Source organism: Cucumis sativus, chromosome 2, assembly GCF_000004075.3.
Source record: "Cucumis sativus cultivar 9930 chromosome 2, Cucumber_9930_V3, whole genome shotgun sequence".
Classification (NCBI taxonomy): Eukaryota; Viridiplantae; Streptophyta; class Magnoliopsida; order Cucurbitales; family Cucurbitaceae; genus Cucumis; species Cucumis sativus.
Genome location: NC_026656.2, coordinates 1,383,098 through 1,395,435, shown reverse-complemented (window position 1 = coordinate 1,395,435; position 12,338 = coordinate 1,383,098). Strand labels below are relative to the sequence as shown.

Sequence of the window (12,338 nt, the reverse complement as noted above, 5' to 3'; positions counted from 1 at the left end):
ATATATATATATATATATATATATATAAAAGCACAAAAATACTAAAAAAAATAGTTTAGATTTTTTCTAATTATAATTGAGTAACATTGTAAATGAAAAATTGTTAGAAAATATTTACAAAATTTATTAAAAATTCATATTATATTGAACCTGATTGATTTCTAATATTGTCTATGTAGAACAATTCTATCCGCCTCAGAAATCTATTAATGCATATTAGTGATACATTTAAAATTTTATATTTTGGTTAATTAATAATAATAATAATAATAATGGAATATGTTTATATCAACCAATACAAAATAAACAAAAGCTCTATAATTTTATTTTATTTCTTAAAAAAAATACTCATTTATATTTCTACCAACAAATACGGAGACTAAAAAAATAAGAAGGAACTCTGCGCGAAAATAGCGGACCCGAATTAATTAATTAACGCCACGGTGGCTAATAAAAAAGAGCAACGGCGACGGCGAGAAAAGTGGCGAAGAAGGCGGAGGCTCGGAGCGATGCGGCAGCGTTGGGAGGCGGAGGAGCGGTGGTCGGAGACGGAGTTGAAGGGACGGTGTCAGATGGAGGCAAAGCAATTGATGACGGAGGTGTGGCGGTACCGCCGGTGACGTTGATGGCGAGTTTCTGACCGAAACTGCAGTGGCCGGCGAATGTGCAGATGAAGAAATGCTCCCCGGGCTCGGATAGAGTGATTTTGACTGGCGGGCTGGTGGTGAGAGAGATCGGCGATTGACCGCTGCAGCTGGCGTAATTGTCCTTTGTGACCTTCGCCACGTCGTGTCTTTGAATCAGGAAGTTGAATTCTGCAAAAGTTCGCCGGAGAAGAACATGAGCTTTAAACTTTCAATAAATTCGTAATATTCTTAAGTGTTGGGCTAATAATACTATAGTATAGTTTAGTTTAGGTAACAAACTTATATATAATTTAATGTATTATCAAATGTTTATGGGTCTATAGACGTAAAAAGTTTGAAGGTAAAATTTTGCATCCTTACCAAGAACATCTCCAACGACGAAGGTTTTTCCCTGAGCCCACGAGTCATAGAAGGTGGGGCTGGTAGGGACGTTCCATCCGAACGAGTCTCCAACGATGTACGTCATGGGTTCTCGAGATGGAGTAGGCGATGGAACAGGTGACGACGATGGAGTAGAACTAGGTGACGGAGAAGGCGATCGAGCAGAAGGGGAGGGAGAGGGGACGGGGACGGGGACGGGGGAGGGTGACGGGCGAGAGCTAGGTTGCGGTGCAGGAGAAGATGATGTTGAAGTGACGGTGATGGACAACGTCTGGCCATTGCTGCAATGACCAGGGAAGGAGCAGATGAAGTGGCGATCGCCGGCAGAAGTGAGTGTGATCCTCGCCGGACTATTGTTCGCCACGGAGATGGGATTGGTGCTATTGCAAGAATCGGAAGCACTTTTTGTCACTTCTGTTACGTCGTGTCGTCCGCTTGCGAAGTTGAAAACTGCAAATAAACAATCAAAAGCATCCTCAACTACATGTGGTTTCCCCATTTTTTTCCTAACAAAGTTCTAGAATTTAGTAATTTTATTACATGAAATCTTTTAAAATAGAATAGTTTAAATACCATTTTCATCTCATACTCAATACTTAGATTTTAATTTTAGTCTCCATATCTTAAAAGACTTTTGCTCTCCAGTTGACTTTTTAAAGTCAAAATTACTTTTTTTACTTAAAAATTTAATAATACTTTCCACCATAAAAACTAAATTAATCACTGGTAACTCATTCAAATTCAAACACTAAACTAAGCTATAAACATTACCATCTAAAATCTAGAGATTAAAACCATTTCTTCTTACCAAGAATGTCTCCGACTACAAAAGTTTTGGTAGAAGCCCAATCGGAGTAGACGGTCGGATTGGGCGGGACAGTCCAACCCAAGGCGTCGCCAACGGTATAAGTGGCAGCGGAGGAGCTCCGACAGAAAGCAGCGGCAACGAGAAGGAAGAGAATCGTCGTCCAATTAGCCATGATTATTTGGTGTTGTTCTCAGATCGCCCTTTTGATTAAACTCTGTTTGAGTAAACTAAAGTGTTTTTTGGTAGAAGAAAGAGAAGAGGTTTTTTGGGTATTTATAAAGCAGAAGGTGTGAAAGGAAGATGGGAAAGAAGAAATGGAGGGTTGGGATTAAGCCGCCGAGGGTAGGGGTGTAAAGAAATTTGGGGCTTAGGCGCGTTAATTAGATTTTGTCTACCAAACCATTTGTTAGAGTCTTTGACATTGTCAAGTTGACTGGTCAGACCTTTTAGCTTTGGGTTTCACATGGAACAGATGTGGGAATCGTTGACTAGTCAAATCAAATTTCTTCTTTTCTTTTCTTTTCTTAATCTAATTTATAATAAACTCCACCCTTCCATCCATAAACTATAAATAAAAATTCAAATTGCGAGTAATAATATAAGTTTGAAATTTCTCTCTACCTCTTTAGATTCTACAAATATTTTTCCATCTATTCTTTTTGTAATTGTAATCATTTAGTTTCACGTATTCTATTTTATATGTAAACCATTAAATGCTCTAATTTTCATGACTTTTCCTTTGTCATCATTACAATGGAGTTGCTTTTGTACAAGTACCCAAAGTCTCAAACTATTATTTGATAGAATTCCAATTCCAAAGGGAGGATAAAGAGCCAAAGAACATTATTGTTGCCTTTTGGATTTTTAATATACACACACACACACTTTTTCTTATTTATTTAGGACACCTTTGTCTCTTTGGCATCTTTTCCCTTTTTTTTAAAGAAAAATAATTCATTAGAATAGACATTTGTCCTATTTTATTAGGTTTAAAGTTTCAAATGTGTAGGTCACCTAAAAATGTAACAATACTCATCATTTTTTCGTAATAAAACATGGACATTGACAAAAAAAAAAAAAAAAAAAAAAAACTAATTAAGATAGGAAAGAAAGCTAAGTGTGATTGATATAACTTTCGTGTGATAAAAACGACAAATCTATAATACAAGGAGAAATAAAGTTCTCTACATACCATTGTGGTGTTTTTTGCCACATGGGATGCAATATTAAGTCATGAAATATATATGTGTGTAACGCTACGTATCAAAATGAACTTACTTCTTTTCAAGCTATCATGATATACTTATAGGTGTACTTGAACCTAAGTCGTTTAACAATCAGGTTTCAGAGTTGTTAACTCATATGCAACTAGTTACGCCCCAATTTGACATTTTCGTACAAATTCTTTTAGAGAGTTAGGTAGATTGCATTATTATTATTATTTTTTTTTTCCATTCTTGTTTCTATAAATTAACTATAATCACTTTGGAGTACTAACTTCACAAAATTCCATGATTTATCTTCCATTGTTGAGGTAAAAAGATATATTTTTCAGAATTATAAACTATACTAAAACATATTTTAAAAAATTAGGGTAAGTAAAAGTTAAATATATATATAAACATCAAAGGTTGTATCCATTGTCAATCAAGCTTTTGAAATGAAGAACAAAAAAAACAACTTTATTTAAATTCCCAATTGGGAAGAATATCAAAAACCAGAATCCCAAAGTAAAATGAAAATTAAATAAAGTACACACAAATCGAATCCAACTAACTTTCTACAGTGCCCATCGTCTCTAGTAAATCAAACCAACCACAATCGCCAACCCGGCGGAGAAAAACAGGCCAAAACCGCCTACGGAGTTGGCGGAGTTAGGCGGCGGAGGGGCAGCGGTTGGCGTCGGAGTAGAAGGAGCAATGTTCGACGACGTCGGCGTCGGGGCGGTTTCCGGCGGAGGGGTAGTGGTTGGAGGAGAGGTTTTCGGTGGCCTGGCGGTGTGTGGCGACGGCGTTGGAGAAACGGGAGTGCTGGATTTCGGGGAGGGTGAAGGAGCGGTGGTCGGCGGGGAAGAAGATTGTGATCGGACGGTGACGGTGAGCTTCTGGCCGAAGCTACAGTGTGTGGGGATTGAGCAGATGAAGTGACGGGTGCCGGCCGTCGAGAGAGGAATACTCGCCGGGCCGTTTCTCATGACGGAGATGGGGTTGGTGCCGCTGCAGGAGTCTAATTCGGCCTTTGTCACTTCCGTCACGTCGTGCTGTCCGGTGGTGAAGTTGAAAACTGCATAATTTTTTTTGAAAAAAGTTCGCAATTAAGAATTTGGAATTAATAATAATAAACACATTGATGAAAATTATTAATTCTTAATAATTAGTTGGTAATTATTTATTCCTTTTTATTTTATACAATTTATTAATAAAGATTCTTATTTGTGTCAACCTCTTACCTAATTTCTGGAGTATAGTTTGTCCCTTTTTCAAATGTATATATATATATATTTTGTGTATGATTATACCAAAATGTAAAAAATTGAGTGTATCTTCAAATCACTAACATTTTAGAATATTTTAAATACAAAATAGTAAAATTTTGGATAGAAAGTAGAACTTAATTTCAAATCAACAAATAATTTGATATAGTAAATCAATTAATATAGTATAAAGTATAATTGAACATAAGTCATGCTTATAATTTCTCATCAATTTTTAACAAAATCTCAACAATCAATAATAATTAAATTTGAAACTAATTATAGATTAAGACAATAAAATAAAAAGTAATTACAACCATGAATCAAACTATTAAACCATAATTTTCAATATGATAACCAAAAAGATCACAAACTAACACAATCTTTTATATTATCAATTTCAATTCTAAACCTTCAATTTTCCATTGTCAAAATTCTAGTTTTCTTAATGGTAGAAGACTAAATTTATAATTTATGTAAAACATTACTTGAAAAATGAGAAATAATAGAAATTTAGTAAAGTGAATTTGATAAACTTAATTTAATTTATTTAGGAAGAAAAAAAGAAGAAAGAAGAAAAAAGACTCACAGAGATTGTCGCCGACGAGAAACGTTTTAGTTGAGGCCCAATCGGAGTAAGTAGTAGAAGTGGGAGGGATGGTCCAGCCAAGAGAATCACCGACGTTGTGAGTGGCAGCTGCCGCCCTTTGTGGAGGAGGAAGTACCACCAGTAGCAAAAGCAGCGCCGCGAACATCGAATTCACCGCCATTGTGAGTTCTTGGTACGCGTGTGTTCTTAGACGAGGGGGTTGCTGAATTTTCGAGATCCGAAATGGAGATTGTTATTGTTATTTATGTAGAAAAAGAGCCAATCTGGTGTAGTACACGTCTTTATGTTACTAGTGATGTGGTGCAGATCAACCGTTGATTGAATATTATAAAAATACCATCAAGTTGCCGCGTGAGGATTTTTCCCTTTTTCTTCTTTTCTTCAATTTTAAATTTCAACATTTAGCGATTAGCGTCGATACTTATCATTGTTATTTAATACATATTAGTAATAGTTAACTTTTAATGATTAAAGATTAATAGTTCAAATTAAACAAATCTTGGATTAAAATTGTAATTTAATTTTTTGTTTTCCTTTTTGGAGCTTTGGAATCAGAACAACTTTAATGGGAGAAAGTGGAGGGAGAGAAAAAGGAGGAGAGAGAGGGAATAAATGGGAGAGAGAAAGTGTGTGGGAATTGAAGCTGTTTTTATGATAATCAAAGGGATTTGTTTTTATTAGAGAGGGTGTGTGTAGCAGTAGGTGTAGCTGTGTCCAAGTGTGCAATTTGTGATTAAATGTCAAAGATGGTATGTGGAAGATAAGAGTTTTAAATTACACACTTTTCTTTTTTTGTGTTTACTATATAATATTCAAAACCCACATTCTTAACCATTGAGTTTAGCAAAATAGCTAGAAAAAGACTTGTAATGTTCATACCACACCATATGTCATATCAAGGAAGTTCAAATACACACACAGTTCCTTTGTTTATACATAATGATAATGTCATTAAATTAACATTTGAATGTGAAAATGCATCTCATTTACTTCTTTATGATGAAACATACTTCTTTTATATGTTTTGTACCATAATTTCTAATTACGATTTACAACTCGAGAGCAAGTAATTAACAACTAGTTATAAAGTAAGAGCGCAAGAGAGAAGAAAGGTGATACATGTGCAATAAGCGGACGATATTCTAAATTAACTTAAATAGTCAATAGACCCAATCAATATCAAAAGCTCCTATCCCTTTTCTTAGCTAATTAAAACTATATTCAACTAGAGATTTTGGTCTCGGTTGTTTAACTAATTGAGAAAGTACAAACAAGTGTCTTTTTTCTTCTTTCCTATTCTCTTTCTTTAATTTTCTTTTTTAAACATTAGCTCAACATTACAATATATATATATTTAAATATTTTGAATTTTTTTTATAATTATATTTATGAAAATGTTGTTTAAATAAATATTAGGTTTGAAATTAATAATAAAAATGTGAAGAGGAGGAGGAGGTTGGCGAACAAGAGGAGTTGAAAACACGACATGTGAACAACTGGACTTATTTCAACATTATTATTCTACCATATCATATATTAAAATACATATCATTAATTAAGTAATACCCATCATTTCTTTTCAATTAAATATTTTAGATTGCAATTCATTTCAAAATATTATCTCTATTTTTTATATCAAACATTTATGAATTTGTCTGACACACTTAATTCTAATTTTGTAAACATTTTCTTTTCTCATTTAATGGAAAACAACAATACTTTAGTACTTCGGATAGGAAAATAAATGTTAAATTTTAGTAGACACATTTAAGATTCTATGGGTTAGAGTACATGAAATTTAATGAGCATAATTAAAATAAGGTAAGTATATAGATTTTATAATTAATGATTCTTGGAAAACATTAGAATCATGCTAGCAACAAAACACAATTCCATTTTGTTTATATATATATATATATATATATATATATATATTGATATGCTCACCACATATATAAACCATATTAAGAAATGATCAATTCCTTCAAATTATTATAAACAAAAATCTCTGAATGATTCAAAGTCAAATTCTTTAATTTGGGCAATTTTTGTCCAACATTGGAAACATTTATCAAATTGTGTATTTTTATTACTTGCTTGACCTTTTAATTTAAACATTCAAAATAATAAAAGAAGAATACAAAAATTTCCAAATTAATGAATGAGATGTTGGTGGAGTTTTGATTGCTACCTATTTGCCAAATCCTAATTCAAAGTTTTTTCTTCTTATTTTAAAGTCAAAGTTTTAAAAATTGAAATTGAAAATAAAGACATTAGCTTTGAAAATTCCAAATGTGTTGTGGGTAACATTGTCAACTTTAGTGCTTCCATTAAAAATGATGTGAAATTTCATACTTTAATTTTAAAAGTATTTAAAAGATATTCCATTTTAAAATTTTGTTTTAATTAAAAAAATATTTTAACCCATTTAAAACTTTTTAAAATTTATTTGTATAGACCTAATTAACAAAGATGAAAAATTGAACTTCTAATCTCTTAGTTTAAGTTATAGATACCTTAACCAAACGTCGAGATTGATAATAAAATAGAATAGATTAAAGAATTAATAATTAGAATCAAAATATTAAATTACAAGAATTTTATTTGCACCATCACCATATTATACAAAAACGTCATGTCATTAATAAAAATCTCAATTAAGAAACCTTTAAATTTACAAATTTATTGAACAGTGCATGTAGGCTTACACATTGAACTGGTGCGTGCATCCATTTATTTGTGGATGCAACCCGTAAATAAATTAAAACGAAAATTCTTTGAAGTTATGATGCACAATAAATATTAATTTGTTTCGAGAAAACACTACTATTTTATAAGTCGGATACACAATAGAATGATTTCATTCCTATTGTTTTATAATGGATGTAATCCATATATAAAAATGACTTTTTTAAATTTAGGAGAAATAGGTTTTGACAAATGGACTTAATTTCTTATACTTTTCACTCTACATTATGTATGGGAAACTTTTGAATAGAGTCAGTGTAATTTATGTTGATGAACATTATTCAGGTGCAGTACATCCATTAGTATCAAACAATGTTATAATTGTTTCTTGAAAGAGAGATATCATGGTCTTTATGTGCTCGACATTCAGTACAAACATTCATTTATTTCAATAAATATCAAGACCTAACAACTTAATTATCATTTACATATATTCTCATACACCATGTACTAAAAATTGATACAAATAAAGTTAAATTGTAAATTTAGCTCTATATGATTTGGAGAAAGTTGAAATTTAGTTTCTATCATTTATAAGTAGAATTCAATCTGTATAGTTTCGTAAAATCTTTATAAATAATCGTATTGAAATATTTATAAAGTTTTATAAAATCATAAACATTAAACCCTAGCTTTTAAAATCATAAAAACGGTATAAACTAAATTTGTAATTTAACTTTCAAATTATTTCCGCTTTCATGTATTTTCCTTTAGAACTAAAATCGAAAGGAAAAAAAAGGCTTAGAAATAGAATGCGGAGGCCATGACGAAGACCAGGAAAGTACAGATGTAGAGGCGGCCGCCGGCGGTTACCGGTGGAGCGGAGTTTTTCGGTGGAGGAGCCACAGCTCCACCTGCCGGGGATGAAGGAGAGGCCGGAGTGGAGGGTGGGTGTGCAGTGGCCGGAGAAGGAGAGACCGCATGGGAGGGTGGATGTGTAGTGGCGGGAGGAGAGACCGTATGGGAGGGTGGATGTGTAGTGGCGGGAGAAGGAGAGACCGTATGGGAGGGTGGGTGTGCAGTGGTAGAAGGAGAAGGGGCTGAGCCAGGACTGGGAGTGGTATGTTCGGTCACATTGATCGCTAGTTTCTGTCCTAACATGCAGTGTTTTTCGTAGGTGGAGGTGTAGTAATGTTCGCCGGTGGAATTCAGGGCTATATTCGCCGGTGTTGAGTTGAATACCTCGAGAGTTGAAGTGATGTTGCAGGAATCGAACACTTCTTTTGTTACCACAGCAACATCGTCGGATCCATTGTAGAAGTTGAAAACTGCAAAGATCAAATTTAATTTCAATGATCAACGTATTTTGGGGGTTTCTTTATTGAGTGTGCCCACCAAGTGTTTGATAAATTGCATCAGTGAAATCGACACTTACTTAAGGTGTCACCAACTAAGAAAGTCTTGTTATAAGCCCATGAGGCATAGAAGAGACCGAGAGGATCTGGTGGAGGGATTAGCCATCCGAGTTTGTCGCCGACGGTGTAGTTTTTCGGCTCTCTTGGAGCTGGAGCTGGAGGCGGAGTTGGGGCGGGAGTCGGTTCAGAATGTGCAGTGACATTGATGGCCAACCTCTGTCCCAAGATGCAGTGCTTGTCCAAAGTGCCAATGAAATAGTACTCCCCCAGTGTGTCCAACGTAAAATTGGCTGGACCAGTGGTTTTGAGGCTGATTGGATTGGTTGAATTGCAGGTTAGAAATGCTTCCCTTGTCACTCTAGCTACATCTTCTTCTCCAGTTGTGAAATTGAACACTGAAAATGTTGCACAGAGATTATTATGCAATGCCTTATGATCTTCCCATATAGAATTTTTGCTGATAGTTCCTTGTAAATCACCAGTAAAAAGTTCATTTGATAACAAGTCAAGATTGTGAAAGCAAATACTAAGAAACAAAGACCAGAGATGATCTAATTTGATTGTCAATACCGTGTCTTGTTTCCGATGGTTTTAACTATACAAAAGTCTCCAACTTTGTTTGAACAGTTATGAATACGCTAAAGATTTAGAAACTTCAACAATTGTCAGAACAAATAAGAAGCAAAAATTAGAGATGATCTAATTTGACATCCACCTCATTTGGGAGACTTTTAATTTTAACATTTCAAAACCCTCCAACTTGCTTTGAAATGTTCTGGATACACAAAAATTCAGGAAATGCCGTAACTTTTGACATTGGAAATTCTAAAGGATCCAAAATCTCAACCAAATGTATTCAAAGTGCATTAAAGATTGATAAGTGATTATTTGCTTACATAAGATATCACCAACTAAGAAGGTATGGGAAACAGCCCAAGTGGCATAGACAACGGGACCTCCAATGGGAACCACCCAGCCCAAGCTGTCTCCGACCACATGGGTGGTCCCTGCGGTTGTGGTCTGTACCAAGGCACAGGTTGCCACTATGGCTAGCACAAGCAGGGCCAGTGTTCTAGCCATTGTGGTGCTTTAGAACTTCTTTCTATCTGCAAATGGTGAAAGATTTCCAAGTCAGAATGGAACTTATAACCAGCATTACTGATATTTTTATATAGAAACTGGTTGGAGAAGTTGGAGGGTAATACTTGATTGTTATTATTATTTAATTGGGGTGGGGTGATTTAGCTACTTCCATTTCCATCTCCTGCTATTATGGTCAATTTCAACTTATGTTTAGAATTCAAAGCCTAACACAACACCAAGCTGCATATATGGTTTTTTTAATAACTAGAGGATCTGGGCCATTTTTTATTATGCTTGTTGCCTACACAGAAATCCCTGGGAAGATTTAGTCCACACTAATACCTATAACTTAAATTCCACACCTTGGAAGATATTTCTAAACATCCCAATTCTTTACCTTGAAGGTGCCTATATGTAGTTTTAAAAAAAAACCTGTCAAAAAAAATTCCATGTTCTAGCCTGTCTATGGTTTTAAATCATTTTCTCTTAAATGTTGATTCGGTTACAAGTGTAGACAGTTGTATTTCATTATAATAGACACAAACCTTAAAAGTTAAAGATATTAGACTTTTAATTGGACATTCTCTTCAATAACTTGAGCATCGAGGCCGCTTTGAATTATGTTCATTGCCTAACAGAGTAATACCTAGGGAGAGTAACATCTATGGTTTAAATCTTTTCTTTTAAATGTTGATACGGTTGGCAGCATAGATAGTTATATTTGGTCGAAGGATTCAGTGTATTAAACATTTGCTCCAATTCATCCTGATTGATGCCGGTCAATATATGGTTTCTATTTCAGTTAGAATAATACATAACAGGAGACTTTCTAGGGAAGGTGCAATTTACTATACATAAACCGAATGAAATGGCTCAAATTTAATAATGGTTTATATTTCAGTTTGAACAGTAGTAAGTATTGGTTATGCTTTCTTATTGTCTTGAATAACAGGGGATTTTCTAAGGAAGGTGCATTTGTCAAAATATAGTGAAAGCAAGAGCTATATTCTGGACAAAGGAGACTTATTCACAACAGTGATGTATGATCCGCATGGCATTTGTAAGTCAACAGAGCACATTACTTAAATTTACACATGATTCTTAAATAATGTATTATTTGACAATTTCTTTGCCTCAACTGATAAGTTAATAGAATTTCTAGACCTTGCTTTGGCCATCATTTTGGCGTTTTCTTTGATTGTGAAACCGTCTTTGTCAATTGTTTCAATTGCTTGTTTGTTAGAGAAGAAGCTTCTACTTCACTGTCAATGTGTTGCATATTGTACATTCACCACTTTTCTTTAGTTCCAATCATTGTCTTCTAGAATTGCATCGATGTCGTATCATGAGAAGCTGGGTCATGAGCAACCAAATTACGGCGACGACTAGTCCAAAGGAAGCCCTGAACAGAACTACTTATATGGAGATCTCTAAGAGAATCAACAAACGTCTAAACCTCTTTCGCTAATCTGAGAATTCCCAATCAAAAGATTGCAGGAAATTTTGAAATCAGTTTCCACCCACGTTGAGAAGATGCTAGCCTGAATAGCTTAAGAAATACTATCAAACATGACAATAACTTCAGCAAGCTCCACAATGCACGCCATAGGAAAATGACTCTATAGAGCAACTCGAATGATAATTTTTTTTAAACAAATGTCTCAATTTTTACATGAGACTTTACCAATATGCCCTTGTCGATCATTAAGTTAATTATTAAATGCAATAGCCTCCAACCCTAAATTTTACCACCGACTAATGGTTCTTTATTATTCTTTTACACAAAAAGTTCTCACCTTTTTACTGCCTCATTGTTTTCAAATTTGAAAAACTCGGATTCTATTTTGTCTATCAATATCTAACAAAATTTTACGAGTTCCGCTAGTTGAATGCTAGACATTGAGCCCTTGAATTTTTTCACAATTTGATGGTTTTAACGTGTTTCACCAATTATTTTGTTAAGAACGGAAAATAAAACATATGGAAAACAATCTATTGTCAATTGGTTGAATCTTTAAAAATGTTTATCATCTCGCTATATTTATGATTACCTATTGGGATCGTGGCCCAACACCATAGTTGCAGTGATCAAACGCCAATATAAAACCAATCAAAAGAGGTGGTTAGTTACAAGAGTTGGAGGGATGGTGACGACCTAACAACTAACTTAAGCTATCTCGGAACCGTATAATCTCTTAATCTCTTAACCAACCAAACTACGTTACGTTTTGAT

At 34.2% G+C, this 12,338-nt stretch overlaps 3 protein-coding genes and 1 long non-coding RNA gene across 5 annotated transcripts; 1 reads left to right on the top strand and 3 right to left on the bottom strand.

Annotated features, from left to right (window-relative positions):
• Window positions 1-303: 303 nt before the first annotated feature.
• LOC101206131 (uclacyanin-3) lies at window positions 304-2,098 on the bottom strand. Its single transcript, XM_004139364.3, has 3 exons — window positions 1,837-2,098; window positions 1,008-1,478; window positions 304-815 (listed from the first exon to the last, which is right to left on the bottom strand). The coding sequence occupies exons 1-3, from the start codon at window positions 2,006-2,008 to the stop codon at window positions 448-450; spliced, it is 1,011 nt and encodes a 336-aa protein (XP_004139412.3). The 5' UTR covers window positions 2,009-2,098; the 3' UTR covers window positions 304-447.
• A 1,356-nt stretch (window positions 2,099-3,454) lies between these two features.
• LOC101219397 (cucumber peeling cupredoxin-like) lies at window positions 3,455-5,157 on the bottom strand. Its single transcript, XM_004139255.3, has 2 exons — window positions 4,899-5,157; window positions 3,455-4,119 (listed from the first exon to the last, which is right to left on the bottom strand). The coding sequence occupies exons 1-2, from the start codon at window positions 5,077-5,079 to the stop codon at window positions 3,635-3,637; spliced, it is 666 nt and encodes a 221-aa protein (XP_004139303.1). The 5' UTR covers window positions 5,080-5,157; the 3' UTR covers window positions 3,455-3,634.
• A 2,809-nt stretch (window positions 5,158-7,966) lies between these two features.
• On the bottom strand, window positions 7,967-10,327 carry LOC101206368 (early nodulin-20). Its single transcript, XM_004139365.3, has 3 exons — window positions 9,919-10,327; window positions 9,043-9,417; window positions 7,967-8,935 (listed from the first exon to the last, which is right to left on the bottom strand). The coding sequence occupies exons 1-3, from the start codon at window positions 10,100-10,102 to the stop codon at window positions 8,409-8,411; spliced, it is 1,086 nt and encodes a 361-aa protein (XP_004139413.2). The 5' UTR covers window positions 10,103-10,327; the 3' UTR covers window positions 7,967-8,408.
• Window positions 8,899-11,860, top strand: LOC105434541. Of its 2 annotated transcripts, XR_004214536.1 has the most exons (3): window positions 9,184-9,356; window positions 11,058-11,165; window positions 11,431-11,860. It is a non-coding gene; the product is annotated as an uncharacterized LOC105434541 (long non-coding RNA). The 2 variants fall into 2 exon arrangements; XR_968620.2 differs by lacking the exon at window positions 11,431-11,860 and having other exon boundaries at window positions 8,899-9,356; window positions 11,058-11,311.
• Window positions 11,861-12,338: the final 478 nt, after the last annotated feature.

What these genes read in the sequence shown, in the direction of transcription:
- LOC101206131 (XM_004139364.3), bottom strand. Translation starts at nt 2,008, where the DNA reads ATGGCTAATTGGACGACGATTCTCTTCCTTCTCGTTGCCGCTGCTTTC. An exon ending in TGTAGTCGGAGACATTCTTG is followed by an intron (nt 1,479 to 1,836) that starts GTAAGAAGAAAT and finishes GTTTATTTGCAG; the next exon opens with TTTTCAACTTCGCAAGCGGA. An exon ending in CGTCGTTGGAGATGTTCTTG is followed by an intron (nt 816 to 1,007) that starts GTAAGGATGCAA and finishes GAACTTTTGCAG; the next exon opens with AATTCAACTTCCTGATTCAA.
- LOC101206368 (XM_004139365.3), bottom strand. Translation starts at nt 10,102, where the DNA reads ATGGCTAGAACACTGGCCCTGCTTGTGCTAGCCATAGTGGCAACCTGT. An exon ending in CTTAGTTGGTGATATCTTAT is followed by an intron (nt 9,418 to 9,918) that starts GTAAGCAAATAA and finishes CAACATTTTCAG; the next exon opens with TGTTCAATTTCACAACTGGA. An exon ending in CTTAGTTGGTGACACCTTAA is followed by an intron (nt 8,936 to 9,042) that starts GTAAGTGTCGAT and finishes TGATCTTTGCAG; the next exon opens with TTTTCAACTTCTACAATGGA.
- LOC101219397 (XM_004139255.3), bottom strand. Translation starts at nt 5,079, where the DNA reads ATGGCGGTGAATTCGATGTTCGCGGCGCTGCTTTTGCTACTGGTGGTA. An exon ending in TCTCGTCGGCGACAATCTCT is followed by an intron (nt 4,120 to 4,898) that starts GTGAGTCTTTTT and finishes AAAATTATGCAG; the next exon opens with TTTTCAACTTCACCACCGGA.